General features: G+C 42.1%; 1 protein-coding gene across 1 annotated transcript in view; it reads right to left on the bottom strand.

Annotated features, from left to right (window-relative positions):
- Positions 1-1962: 1962 nt before the first annotated feature.
- Positions 1963-15536, bottom strand: part of LOC104933488 (phospholipid phosphatase-related protein type 4) — a 39180-nt gene continuing 25606 nt past the window's right edge. Inside the window, exons 7-11 of the mRNA XM_019266778.2 lie at positions 11426-11561; positions 9242-9470; positions 6362-6977; positions 5964-6120; positions 1963-5040 (exon numbers count right to left, since the gene is read on the bottom strand). Of these exons, the coding sequence (XP_019122323.1) occupies positions 4124-5040; positions 5964-6120; positions 6362-6977; positions 9242-9470; positions 11426-11561 (2055 nt within the window). The 3' untranslated portion in view covers positions 1963-4123. The remainder of the gene's footprint in view (positions 5041-5963; positions 6121-6361; positions 6978-9241; positions 9471-11425; positions 11562-15536) is intronic.

Consider the following 15536-nt stretch of genomic DNA (forward strand, 5'->3'; position numbering starts at 1 on the left):
GAAAATAAACAAATAGGCCTCGTTCATTAAATCTATCCATCATCTGTAGCCGCTTATCCTCATCAGGGTCACGGTGGGGCTGGAGCCTATCCCAGCCGACTTTGGGACAAGTCGGCAGCTCTTCATCAGATCTATGTATGTGAAAATAATGATGTGATTGTTGTTTTCTGGGTTACATTCCTACAGATTGTGTAGAGTGATAACATGATTGTGTCCTGCCAGTTAATGTGCTCGTCATGAAGAAACAGATTCAGGCAGGTAAAGCAGCTTTGGTTAAGGGATGGGTTATGTGTAGATTATTAAAACTGAAGATGTCTTTTATGTGTATGAAACCAGGTTTTTGGCTGTAATCCAGCCATCCATGGCAGCTAATGTTAACGTTAGCTTTACAGGCTGACAGGACGAGCTGCTTCCGGCTGCAAATCCTGGAGATCATAATTTTGAACTTTTAAGGTGGCAACTTTACAACGAGGCGCTTCAGAGTTTCACAGGTTTGATCCAAACTACTGTTCACACTCCACCGTGTAAACTTGTTTCAACATGCTTGGCTGAACAGTACAGAGCATATCAGACAGTCAGAGTTTCATCTTGTGGTCGTTTAACACGAAAAATCGTCTTGTCTATGTTATTTCACTCCATAGAACTCGTGCTGCTCTACAGTGGCACATTCACTGTGATTTTGTCATTATGGTGGCAAACAACATAAAAATCAACCCTACATTTTAAATACTGAAAATATCCTCTAACATCAACATTAAAATATTGTGTCAGCACTTCCTAGCTGTTCACAGCCGACTTTACAGTGTCAGACTTCTGCTTCACCTCACAGTTGCTGTGAATCAAATTCATTACTGAGAAAATTCAGTTGTAAGATGAACCAACAACGTCTCCTTTATGCTGTTCATCCTTTAAATATTGGAACTTTTGTCTTTCATAGAATATATCTCTGTCCTCTATATTTGTGTTCATACATGTGGTAGAAATCTTGGGAGAGGACCAATTGGATTTATTAGTGTTGACCTGAAGCTGCAGGGTGGAGGAGATTAGACATGTTATGGAGGTCCAGAGGAATGTAAAGGACTCCCAGATGTGGACTTTGCCAAACGTATATAAAGGCTGTATGTGTCTTTGCTATATGAGATTTTGAGACTGCGTTCAACTGATTCAACATCTGGTCTCTTGGTCCAGAAGATCCTTCCTATCAATCTCTGTTTGAACTGAAACTGGCAAAACTAAGCAAGGTGTTTTACATGAAACCTTCATGATGCTGCTTTATGAAGTCAACAATCAGGTGACAAGCGTTCACACCGTCTGCTGCCTGTTCTCTTCTGGCTAAAATGAATAAATGACAACAACAGAACCAAGAAGCACAGAACAAACTGGACTCTGGTTACCACAAGAGCAGGCACAAAAACCTCCTGAATCCTTTCCATCAAACATCGTCAGTGTTTCTTGATGACCAATCAGGTCTCTGCTTTGCAAGCTTGTCCTTTCTTTATTGTTAGCTAGAAAAACACATGTGAAGGAGCAGAGTCGGACTTAAAAACATCTGTCAGCCATATAATCATGATTCATCAGCTTGTTTAACTAAAATACTCCCTATAACTAATGTTGATTATCCTCTTCACAGACTTTTTGTGCATCCCATTAAAAACACTTGAATAGATCTGTACCACACCATTCAACAGCAGCAGCATCACCTAAATCTCCATCGTGGCCCTGCACCTACAAATGCAACAAGCAGAGACATCTGAGCAGAGGAGGGAGCAAACAGATATCATATGTATACTATGTACAAAGCTATAAATATCCACCGTCACTTGTGCTTTCTCAAATTGTAGGTGATCCAAACATGAGGATCTTTGTGTTTCCAGGCAGATTTCCATCAAATGCTGACTGCAGAGTTCTTCTAACACAGTTTATCTATGTGACTAGCCCACAGCCACATGACTTCTCTTCTCATGGCACTTGGGCACTAAGTTAAACAAACAATGTAAACACTGGACTAAGAAAATCATGAAGTCATGTCTGTTGAATAGTCCAGATGTGGTCTGCTGTTGTGTCTGGTAATCAGCGCAGTGTGTTTAAAGGTCCAGTGTTTCAGATTTGTTTATCTGCAGAAGATTGCAGGAAGTATGTTTTCATTGTTTGTTTGGATCATCTACTACGGAGTCTGCCGTGTTTCTACACGACTCCATTCACCTTTTTTTTTCACAGCCACTAGTTCCTGCTCCACGCTTGGAAGAGCCCACACTGGACCTTTAAAATGTCATCCAAACACTAAAGCAAAGTTTCTGTAAAATGTCACACTCCTGCTGCTCCGAGGCAAGTCAACAACTGATTTTAAATAAATTAGGGAGAGAAAAAAGTCATGTTTTAAGAATTTCATGAAACTGTAACATGAAGTCGTAGTTTTGACAGAAAGAAGTCACATTATGAAAATAAATTTCATTCAGTCATTTTCTGAGAAAAGAAATATTTCCAGAATAAATTGTAAAATCCTTTTTAAAATTTTTATATGAATATTCTATTATAGTAAGCAGGTGAGAACAGCCTGTTGAATCTATTCTTGTGACATTATGATAATATTTTACTGTAAAATTATCTGCAATGATCTGGAACATTTGCTTGTAGAATTACATTTTTCTATTACTTACTTACTCTTACGTTTTTTTCTTGTAATGTTAATACTCATATATTATGTTACTATAATACTTCAAAATGTACTGTTATGACTTTTCATTCATAACTTTATTCTTTTAATATTGCACTTTTGTGTAAAATTAATTTTTTTATTTTTTTATTATTTATTTATGCCTTTGATTTATGGCTGTGTTCTTGTAATATTGACTTGTTATCTTAAATTATATTTCATTATTGTAATATGTTCCTCTTTCTTCCTATTTTCATAACATTGTAACCTTCTTCTCTAAATTGCTTGACTTTATTCCTAAAAAATGTTGGATGTCTTTTTGTTTATGGTCATGATGACACCACTGGGAGGCACAATGAGTTGATCAAATGAACCAAACAAAGAAAATAATAATTGTGTGTGTGTGTGTGTGTGTGTGTGTGTATGTGTGTATGTGTCTCAGTTTGTTCAGATGACTCTCATGCTGCATGTGTCAGTGTACAGTTACTACACAGTCAGAATAAAAATTCATATACTGCACATCATTAAAACACAGCATGTAAAAAATGTTTACTATATTTAAACACCATGTTTGCCCCATGATATTGTTCTTATGCAACACAAACACAATACCACCATCGACTAAAAGATACTGTTATTGCCCAAAGGGACATTTTGTAGCCCAGACACTTCAGATCGTGGATTTCATTTCCACTGTGCCCCCCCGCCCCCCATAATCATATGTACAAACACAGCACAGTTATGGGCTTTGAATGCAAACTTCCATCTGATGTAAAGTTTATATATCAATATTGTTACCTGTGTTTGAGAACAGGATGACAGCTGAGAATATACTGTATAAATACTGAGAGGACAATGTTTTCAGTCAGAGGAAAGGGGGGCAGAGTCATGAGGCTGAATCCATCCTCGCTGGCAGGGAGCTATGGGACAGACTGAGGCTGGAGCCTCTTCAGTTTATTTAGCCCATTATCGTTGTGCCTATAAAGCAATTTATTACATTTACAAAATCTGACTGCTGTCTCTAGCAGTCCAAGATTTAAAAAACACACAAGGAAACATGTTGAATCAAACTCAACCCTCATATGCTGGGTCACGACTATAGTCCTTTCTTATTGGCTACTTGGAGATGATCGTGGCAGGGCTAATTGTGATTGTACTCTGGCTTGTGACCCAACGTGGATCATGAACCCATTGCGATTAGGTTTTAATAAGCCTACAGTTCGTCTCCTAGTATGACAACAATCATCCGGTTGGTTACTAAACCAGCTGGGATGCTGCAGGGACACAATTAGCCATATACTGTGCCCTGATTGGCCAAGTGAAGAGGGTTATGGGTGGGACTAACAAGTCTGTGGCCATCCCCTATTGACTGACCCTGGGGGGTTGGCACATTTAAGCAGATTTCCTCAGCATCTTAGTTGAAAATGGCGCCCATTTTGATCACGGGTGTAAATGAACGAACTTAGCGTGTTATTCTTTATAGGCCAACCCCAGAGTAGGAGGCGGAGTGTGAGTCAGGATGGGGCGGGGTAAGGTAGGGGGAGGGGTTGGGCTGGGACGGCCATACATCCCCTGCATCTGCCTGTTGGGATGGTTGGGGTGGTTGGGGTGGATGGGGTTTTCTTGAAAACTCCGAAGGTTTTCGTGGAACCGGTTGCTGCTTTCATTGTCAAGGCGGTTATTGTCGTCACAGAAGCGGTGGTTGTTGTGGAGGTCAGGGGTCGGCCCTCGATCAGGGATGTGGACCATATGGGAGCCGCTCTTCCTCCTCAGGGTCGACTCGCGGCTGGATGAGGCCACCGACTGGCAGTCTGAGCCACCATCACTGCTGGCGGCCGTTCCCTCCACTGGGGTGACCCTGATGGTGGTGATGGCCTGAGGGCTTGGGTGGAAAGGAGGAGCAAAGGTGACGGTGGGGGTGAACGGCATGTTGGAGTTAGTAGAGTTGGGGTTGAAGTGAATGTTATTAATGTTAGGATTATTGGGATTGTTCGGGTTAAAGTTGGGGTGTTGGAAGTTGTTGGAGTTACTGGGATGAAGGGGATGTAAAGGGTGTACAACATGTGGATGGTTTGTGTATACACCTCCTCCACCCCCTCCTGTTCCTCCTCCCCCTCCATCTCCTCCCCCTTCACTCTCACTTTCGGTCCCTGCCACACTCCTCCGCCCATCCATGGACCCTCCATCTTTCAGCGAATCACAGCTGTCTGTGTGTCTGTTCAGGTCGTTGAGGGTGAAAGCTGACTGTCGCAGTGAAGCTCGTTGATCTGGTGGTTTCCATCGCCAGGAACCACTACCGTCGGTGCTCGGAGGCTTCACAATAGGTTTGTGTTGTCTGGACTCTGGGTGGGCTTCAACACGGACTATGCTGCCACTTCTTTCCAAACCTTTAAGGAGAAGAAGACAAATGAATGACTCAATAATTATCTTCTACTGCTAACAACAGTAATCATCATCTTGCTGAAGATGATAGACCGTGAACTGTGAACTGTAACTGCTGTTAGTTAATGTTAGCTCAGTTTGTTAGGTAGACAGCACCAGCATCATGCCAAAACAGGAGCTGGGCAAACAGGTATGTCACCTAAAGACTGAAGAGGATAAGAAGAGAATTCAAAAACTTGGTCATCCAGAGTCTGATAACTTAGGTCCCACTCTTTGCCATGGTTCATACTACCCAAGCCTTATTCAGTCTTAAACACAAAACTAAGCTAGCTCCTTTCCCAGCTTCCATTCTTTGTGTGAAGCCACCACAGTGCTGTAAGCACGTAGTTAAACTTGATATATCCAATCAATCGTTTGATTCTGTGAAAGTAACAAATGTGTCTTCCTGAATGAGAACTGTTACCTTAAAGGATCAGGCTGGTGATATTCTATTTTTGTTACTGCAGAGAAAAAGACAAAAATCAACCATGTGTCTCAGTACTAGTCTACATTCTTCCCTTCACAACAAAAACAAAGTTTAATCAAAAAAAAGAGAAGATCTTAGTCATTTCCTAAAACAGCTGCTTGCTGTAGTACAGTGTGTGTGTTCATGGTAATGAAGGAATAAGAGTGTGGCTCACTGATGTGTTTTTAATAGTTTTTGGACGACATTGGAGCTCTATGGCACCACAGAGGAAGAAGATATATCATCCTTTGACACACACAGGAAACATTCACTGTTGGTTTTGGTCTTTTTTGGGATTTGTGCATGAATTGTATGAATTGTACATAAAGGTTCTACATGTATCACTTTAAATATATAGTCTTTCCTCCACCTGATGGTGTTCTTCTATAACATGAATATTTGCTGTGATTGGCTTAAGAGTACCTCCTCCTCCCATTGCTCCGGTGGTGGAGGCTGGTGGTGATGGGTCCTGGTCCGTCAGGGCTCGGTACCGAATGGATCCGGTACAGCTGACAGTGCTGCCACCATCCTCTGACCGAGGAGAGTGAAGCAGACCCTGCTGTTTGGATAAGGCTATCACCTGGAAACAGGAGGATGACAGTGAAATGTGAGCTTTGGAACACTTCCTCATTGTCAGCTGACCTGCTCCTCTCGTAGTTTCTGCTGCTTATCCCAAATACGCATTTCTTTTTTACCTTTCAGGGAAGGGCTGGAAGTATAAAGACAGACAGGAAATGAGGGAAGACAGAGAAATATACCATGCAACAAGCACACTCATCCAGGACGCAGCCCTGGTTTACATCCCACCGACAGCTACCAACCTGCATGAGACGAGGCTGTCCTCCAGCACTGAGTGGCCTGCAGGGGATGGTCGTCTTCTCGGCCACTCTCAGCCACTTTTCTCTCACTGACCCACCCCCGTCCATCATGCTGTCTTCTGATTCGCTCTCGTGATCCCTGCTGGTGAGGTTTTCCTCCTCAGGAATGTGGACCAGCTGTGAAGATCCAGGTCGGGACTGGATAGACACTCTGGCCCCACCAGCCAATCCGGTGCTGCCATTGAGGGCCAGGTGATTATGATTAGCCATAGGAACAGAGCTTGCTGCTAATTTCATATACTGAGCTGGGATATGGGCCCCAGCACGCAGCTCTGCTTCCTGAGCACTGATTGAAGGCAGGTGTGTTCCTCCTCGGAGCTCTGCCTCCAGGCCCATGGCTGAAGGTTCAGAGGAGCAGCGCAGTTCCATGTTCCTCTGAGGAGATGAAGAGGAGGTTGGTCTTATTCCATCCATCACCTGCAGCGACAGCTTCCTGTTATCATTCTTATTCTTCCATTGGCTGAGCAGCTGTTTGGATCGGGTGGAGTCCATCGAGGCATGGATGGAGGCGTGGCGTCGAGGGATGCGCCCCTCTTCAAATGAGGAGCCTCCGTGGGACCTGCAGGAGGAGGCAAAGAAACGTTATGAGCAACAAGAAAGACGATTCAAGAGTGACTCAGCATTTTATTGATGTGATCGCACTGCTGACTGCAGCTAGCATGCTAATCACAGCAATGTTATGAGCTGAAACAACCATCCGTGAGAAGAGCCCAGCGGGTGTCATTGAGAAACACAAATGATTAATTTATGCACACAAATTATGAAGTCATGCTCTCAGTAAAATAAACTGTAAATAAACTCTCAGCTTAATAAACCAAGTGTACAAATGACTACTTTGTGCTCCCAAATGAACAAATTGCTTTCTCACATTAATAAATTGTGCACACAAACGACCATTTTGCTCTCAAATGAATCTCGGACAACATTCTGTGACCTTTACGTCCTTGAACAGATGTTAAAATGTTCAAAATATTGTTGTAAGTTATGTTATGCTAATTCCTGCAGATGAATAATTTATATTGAGAGCAAAAATAAAGACATTACTTTTGGGAATTACATTGTTTTTCCACCAGACTGAGTACCTCAAAATTCATAGAGGTTTTCTGTGGATTAGAGCAAACACACTGCAGTCAAGTCTAGTTATTAACTCTAGTATTGTGAACAGTGCTGCTCAGTGCACTCATGCTCCGACTGGCTGAATTTTGAGTCACTTTTGTCAATTTTGAGGCCAGTGGCGACTTTAAAACAGTTGGAAACAAAGTGGAATCTAGAGTGTGTCAGTCTCTTCAAAGCAGTGCACCGTGTACCACAGTCTGTGCTGAAGAAAATGACCCAGTGTGAAAGCTACTTCCTCTGATTCCATTCTGTCTGAAGTACAGAATCACTATGAGCTAATACAGATTTTTTTAACAGAGAAATTAAATTAGCTCAGGGAGCAGATAACACATCTGTTCACTGTGTTGTTCTGCACCATTTCAATTCTATTTAAAAAAATAGTAATTAGACACAGAGCAAAAACAGGACCACAGGGACAATGTGCATGGTCACCACTGTCAATGTCTTGCAGGTGCTGAGGATGAGGCCGGTTCAACAACCTCATTTTGTGGCTCATCCTCCTTCACCTCTCTCTTCTTGGAGATTACCGCACGATCTTTCTATCAGCGCTGCTTTTGTGTGGTGTTTCAAATGAATTGTCTTCTCAGTGACCCACACAGACACACATGCATCTTCCTCACATCAACAGTCATTTCTATCTCATCTTGAATCACTTATCCTATTCCCTCAGTGTTTAAACCACAGACAAAGATGACAGGTGAGCAGACAGATCGCTTGTGGTAATAAAAGAGCTGTAAAAAAAACACTGCAATGGAAATGATGAAAGATAAACACAGACACACACATTATTTACACACAGAGGACAGACAGCTGTAATGAGACAAGCTGTTAAGAGACAAAGATGAACTAAACCTTTCAGTCAAAATTTTAAGCTGTAGCCAATATGCTGTAGCCAATACAGATTGAGTCAGCCACTGTGTGGGATATTGCTGATCATCATCATCCTCATCATCATCATCATCATCGTCATCAACACTAAGCTTTTCACCCACCCATACCCTGAAGCAAAAGACATAAAGGCTGGTTTCTCGTTTCCATCAGAGCTTCTAAATGTAGTCACCATTTCACAGCATTAAAAAAAGTCAATAAACTCAAGAGTCAAAAACGTATTCTGATCTAAGTCTCCTCCATCTCTTCATATATGCGTAGTACATCCAAAATACATACTTTTATGGCAGTATTTGTAAATGAATCACTGCAAAATCCTCCCAATCCTCTAACCTGATTCCATGTAGCCACAGCTAAAGCTACATCCAATGAATGTGCAAGATTGACCAGGGTAGAGAATGACTGAGCCACCAAGGGTCCTCATAGGTATTAGTATTTGGGCTAAATACTGTGAATTTACATCCTGTTATTTCCTGGGAATTCTCAGCATTCTCATTTAACATTTGTATGTATCGTACTGAAATAAGGAACCTCATTAATATTTCAGTGCTTCTGTCATAGATGTGGTCTGATCTTAAACTGCCATCACTGCAGTAAACAGGATCAACTTATCTGCAGTGGTTTCTTCCAATTAATTTTTTATCTTAAAATACAGTCCTCTGTTCCTAAAATAGAGCTGTAAGGCCGATAACAGAACAACATTCATCAGGTGGAGGAGTATGTGACAACATCTAAACATGATGTAATATGAGTAAGCAAAGTTCTAGTGCCTTGTTTCCCCTTCCAAACCAAATATTACCTCAACATTACAAATATTACCTTGGCAGTGTACTGCTGCTGAAGGTCATCATGTTGTCATGGTTGCCCAACGGACTGGATGGAGTTATCACCTCCACCTCAGCACTGGCTCTCTTCAGGTTGGACAGCGAGGGCTCTCGGTAGGAGGAGCTTCGTGTCAGGATGGGTTCTGGTCGGTTGGGGGACAAAGTGTGGGAAGAGGTCCTTGTGATGATGGGCTCTGGTTGACTTGGAGCTAGGGTGTGGTGACCTATAATTGGACAACATGGAGAGGTCAAACTTCTGATCCATCCATCAGTCTATCCATCATCCATCCATCCATCCATCCAATTAATTTTTTTACTCTTATTTGTGGCAGTGGGTGCAGGCTAAAAAAGGTAGTCCAGACGTCCATCTTCTCAGCAACATTTTCCAGAACCCTGAGGTGTTCCAAGGCCAGAAGGCTTCCAGCAAGTTTTTGGTATAGCCCAGGTTCCCCTGCGAGTTAAACTTGCTGCTTGAAAAACCTCTTTAACTGGCTTCTTTTGAGGCAAAGAAGCAATGTCTCTGGGCTCCTCACCCTAACTCTGAGGGTAAGTACCTAACCTACGGAGCAGCATTTCAGCTGCTTGTATTTGCAATCTCATTGTTTCTGTCACTACCCAAAACTCATGACCATGGGTGAGGATTGGAACATGACTGATCGAAAGCTTTGTCTTGCAGCTCAGGTCTTTCTTTAACACAGCACACCAATCTGCCTATTCATGTCATGTATCATTTCACCATCAATTGTGAACAAGACCCTGAGTCACCCGAGAGATCTTCATTTGGTACAGTGACTTGCTCGCAACCCAGGTCACAGTCTGAAGCCAACAGAACATCATCTACCAAGAGTAGAGACACAATTCTGAGGTCTCCAAACTAGACATACCCCTCCCTCCTCATTCTGATGTTTGACAGTTGTTTAAAGCCTCCGTTCCAGCAGCCTGCAATAAACTTTCCTAGGGATGCTGAGCAGTGTGAAATACTAATAATTGGAGCACATCTTCTGGCCCCTCTTTATAAAAACATCTAAGAGCCTCAACAATGTCAAGGGCCTTTAGCATCTCAGGGCGAATCTAATCCACAAATGTGTCTTGCTGCTTCTTAACTACCCACAGACCTCTGCATCTTGAAACTCTGCCTCTTCCAAAGAGAACATGTTGGTTAGGTTCAGAAGGTGCTGCTGACCCAGCTATGAAGAAGGACTTATCAATGGAAATTTCAATTGCTTCCCTTGGTTGGCCTCGATTTGCCAATCTCAAGCTGTAAAGTGGATCCCTGATGGTGAGGTCTGTATCTGAGGCTGCTCACCATAGCAACTGGTTATGGTGTAAAGAATAGCGCTCCTCCTTCAGGGCTTTAGGGCATCAGCTGGGCTTTCATGATGTATGAAGTCTCAGTAACTAGGGGGGTGTTAAAGCACATGAGGATATTCTTGAACACCCCCTAGTTACTGGGACTTCATAAATCATTAAAACCGAAAGGATGCATGCTGGTAGATCCAGGCTTTGACTCTGTCAGGTAAACCTGATTTGTTTTACTGTATATTAGCCCAGACTCCATTCAACACCAACATTGCTCATTTCAGGAATTCTACCAATCTGGAATCATTAACAAATTAGCTCCAAGTGAAACACATTGAGACACACAGACAGGCCCGTTGTACTGATATATATAATATAATATACATGATATAATAATAGTATAGTCAATAATTGTGAGTCAATATAAAAACTGGATGCCAACAATTATTCTTCTACCAGCTGCACACTACGCATAGAGACATCTTAAACTACAGTGAAAAATAGAAGACTGCTCAAATGACTAAAAATGTTTTATGTAGCGGATTAATATAAAAAACGGTTAAATGTAAGCAAAGACCTATAATTATATGCCTTGTTTTCTGTGCTTAGCATTTTCCTAACAGAGCAAACATTTATTTTCTCCTTTGACTCCGTTTTGTGGCATTTCACCTTGTTCAAAGTCATTGGCCTGTACACAGTGTGACTGTGCTCATTAGCATGACCAAACTCAGACATTTAGGAATAAGCAAAGCTGACCCACAAGATCACATCATGATGTGGGTTATGTGTCGTACTTTTTCTGAAAATGTATTCTAGCAGATGACATGTCACTGTGTTGTAATCTGAAATTCTAAAAAGCCACCTGGCAGGCACGTCTTACCTTGGTGATTGTTGCTAATTGCTGATTGGCTGATATTAGGTAGGGAGGAGAGGGGGGGCTCCCTCAGGGTCGGGGGAGATGGTCGACTTCTGGACCGATCCTCACTGGGCTGGAAATTCCCCACTGCATACACACCCTGCATGTAAACACACACACACACACACACACACACACACGCACACGCACACACACACACACACACACACACACACAGTGAAACTCAAAGACTCATGCAGCAAAAACAGAAGCATAAAAAGAGTCTGGCATATCCATTTTGCAGGAAACAGCCATGTCTCCTCAGTCCTTTACTAAAACCTTTACTAGAGGGATTTTAGTCAAATCCCCTAGAAACGGGCCCACAGCCACATTATTTGTTTTCAGTTTTACAGGGTGTAACGAGTCCTCAAAAATATTTTGGTGTTTTACAGGCTGAAATCCGCACACAAACCTCCTTGTTTGATATTGCTATGCTAGCTACCTAGAAGCTAATATCATATCATTTATATTATAGATATTGTCATGTAACAAGAATTAAATGAACAACAGGGAACTTGTGTCCCGACTCTTTAAAACTGACTTCACTAGTTTTGCTGATGGTGGGATGCAATTACATAAACAACAAAAACCAGTGAACAAGTGAAGGTCATTAGCTAAAAGCCAGCATCCATCTTGCAAAATGCCTCATTCAATTGGTGTATGCTTTTGTTTGGACTAATGACAACATACTTACAGTTACTGCCTTCATAAAATGACCTGCACAATAAACGCTGCACAGTGAATGACTTAATGCAGACAATAGGACTTGTATGTTAGTACTTACCTGTGTTGGAGCGTAACAGCCTCAGTGACAATAGACTTAATAACACTAGACGTGACACAGTAAGTTTTTATTATTTGAATGTAAACTGAACAACAACTTTCTTATTATCGAGTATTATACTTTAAGTGAGACCATGCACAGAAACATCTGAAAAAAGAAAGAACACATTCTTTCATTTTCAAATGAAAATCTAAATCAATACGTGATAAAACACAGCCTTACTCAATTAATTACTTTTCTCATTAAAATAGCAAATGTATACAATATTATCCTTAAATTGTATTGCTAGATAATGTTAGCTAACATTACACATTCAATGTTAGATAACACAATGTAATCGATATTGAACAGTAAATGGTAAATGGACTGTACTTGTTTAGTCTTGCGACCGCTCAAAGCACTTTTACACTACATATCTCGTTCACCCATCCACACACATTCACATATTCATTTCAAGTCATTAGGTGCCAACTGCTGATCAGTTTTTAGGAGCTAACCATTCATATGCATTTCTATATAGTCATATATATACATTCATATAAAGAGTACGGTCCAGACCTGGGGCCTCATGTACAAATACTTGCGTGGATTACCTACTAAAACTTGGCGTACGCCAGAACCCGAAAACTGTTGTACGCACAAAAATATTCAGATGTATCAAAGTGTGCGTTCGCATGGATCCAAGCACGTTTCTTTTGTACATGCCAATCAACGTGGAATTGAGCGCACGTGCAACTCCTCCCTGTCCACGCCCCCATTTACATATGCAAATCTATTTAAATAGGCCCTGGACCTGAGATTCACCTCTTTGTCCGATCAGATAACGCGATGAACAAAGGAAAGAAAATGAATTTCACAGAGTCTAAGCTAAAGATTCTAGTGAATGAAGTGGAGATTCTGTTTGGTTCCCTGTCAACAGGGATAAATATGACCAAAAAAAAAGACGTGAGTGGGAGCGTGTGTGTGAGGCTGGAAATGCCGTGGGATGCGAGCAGCGCACACACAGGTGTGGACAGGTGTGGCGCTGCGGCTGACATTTTACGCCCGCTTTTACTGACAAGAATACTGAACACAGGGAGACAATCAGGGGCTTGTTAGAAAGCTCTGCAGCTCTAATTTCACCAGCAGAAAATAAAGAAAACCAAAAACATGATATTTGAATGCGCACATGCCCAAATATGCACTGGCACACTGGCACGGCTTCTGGGTAAGTAAAGAGTTTATTCGTTTAATTGTTTCGTATGTAATCCAGCGTTACATACGGGACAATTAAACGAATAGAAGCCACCCATCGCGCACCGTGCCAGTCTCCAGCCTGTTCTCAGCAATGCTGTTAGTCATAATGAATGAGTCGTGCGTTGAACCAGGCCACCTTGCCACGATGTTAGTTAGCTGCATTCGCGCATCACATATGATTTGAACATTGATGGAATGAAAATGTTTCCTACTAACATAAAAAAAATCATCCTGTGATGGCGCTTTTATAGCAATGTGTGTGCAGTCAATAGCTCCGATTACATTAGGGAAACCGGCTCTCGCTGCAAACTGTGCTTTAATGTCGGCCTGTTCAACAGCATTGTACGGGAATCTGATGTACCAGGAAGACATTCGGATGATTCCGTCCCACACAGCTGGCATGGCTCGGCTCAGGGTTAACTGGCACACTCCTGACCGATCGGCCAGCTCCCGCTGGAATGCCCCTGTTGCCGGGAACCCCAGCGCAGTCAGGCAGCCGGCCCGCCGGCCCCCGTTGCGCTCTCGGGCCGGCCGCAGCTCTGCAGTAACTCCAGTAACACTGGCCTTGGTAACCGAAATCGGCTTATGAGCCAATTATCATGGTTTGCAAGTAAATCCTTGCGTTCCTTAAATCGCTCACGGCGGTCCGTTGCAAGGTCCTCTAACAACGCTAACGCTGTCTTTGTCAATATCATTTTCTTAATCACATTGCGCATGCTTTTATATCCACTTATATAATTGCAAACACCTGCGTGTGTTAATAGTTCATAAGTGTGTCTCTGATGTGCACATCACTCTAATGACTACTTGTTTTCACATTATTAACAGTTTCCCAGCTTCACCTCTAAGTGTCGCCAAAGGAACAATAGCTGTAGAAACGTGCGTACGACAGCTATGAAATTGGCGTGGGGCACGCACATTTCTACGATTGTTTCACGTTTGATACATTTGAACGTGAGCGTGGAAAAGGACGTACGCCCCTTTTTTGTGCATACGCATGCTTTGTACATGAGGCCCCTGGTCTTTATGGAAAGTGTCAAGAGATAACCTTTGTTATGATTTGGCACTATAAGTAAAACTGAATTAAATTCATACATCTATGCTAATGTCGATGCCTTTGATAGCAATTTAGGGTTCAGTATCTAGCCCAAGGACACGCCAAGGATTGTACCACCGATCATCTGATTAGTGGACGACTTGCTCTACCTCCTCCTCTACAGCCACAGCCGCCCCATTTTTGAACATTTTGATGTTTTAACATTTTTTGAGTGTCACTTGCTGCAAAATGGATGTGTTTTAAGTTTTCACGTTTGAGAAACCTGCACATTTTCAATTTTTAATTCTACTATATTAATTTCACAGTTACTAACATAAGGGGTGATTCTGACAACTAATTTTCATTCTTTATATTTTTGTTATGGAGCATTTTCAGTTGTCTCCTCTATATCTCTTCTCATACACCACACACAACCCCATCCCTACTTCATCACAGCCAGAGCAGAGACACAATCAGCAATATACAAAGAGCATCTGACATGGTACCATTAGAAAACAATGTAACTGGAATCAGTTGCTTTTCTGCTAAACCAGTAGTGATGCACTTCAGCACAGAAAGAGGCGGAGGTTGCCAATCTTTTCTTTTCATTTTTCCTCTAGATCAAACAATGCTTACCTTAAAATAACCAAAGTTATTGTCTGGAGAACAAATATGAATAATCATCCTCTCTTAAGTTAATCATAGTTCTCTGGATTTACATAAAAATAAGCGGCCTTGGTTGGGGAAATGTATCTAGTTTAATCTGTGTTGAGTAACTGGTGATTCTGGATCTTCTGATGGAGAGTTGATGTTTTGGAACACAGCCTCACATATCTGTCGCCAACGTTTCTTCCTGCAGGAGGAGGCTGAACAACAAATGTGTAGGCAGTTGAAGAGGGCTGTGTTGGTGGTTGGTGTGTGTGCAGAAAAGTGTAACTGCTCCAGTTCTGCTCATGTCTGTTTGTGTATATGCTGGACATGTCTATCCGAGTGTGTGTGGGCTGCAGGGTGATGGTGTG

The sequence above is a fragment of the Larimichthys crocea genome, chromosome X (genome assembly GCF_000972845.2).
Source record: "Larimichthys crocea isolate SSNF chromosome X, L_crocea_2.0, whole genome shotgun sequence".
NCBI classification, from domain to species: domain Eukaryota; kingdom Metazoa; phylum Chordata; class Actinopteri; family Sciaenidae; genus Larimichthys; species Larimichthys crocea.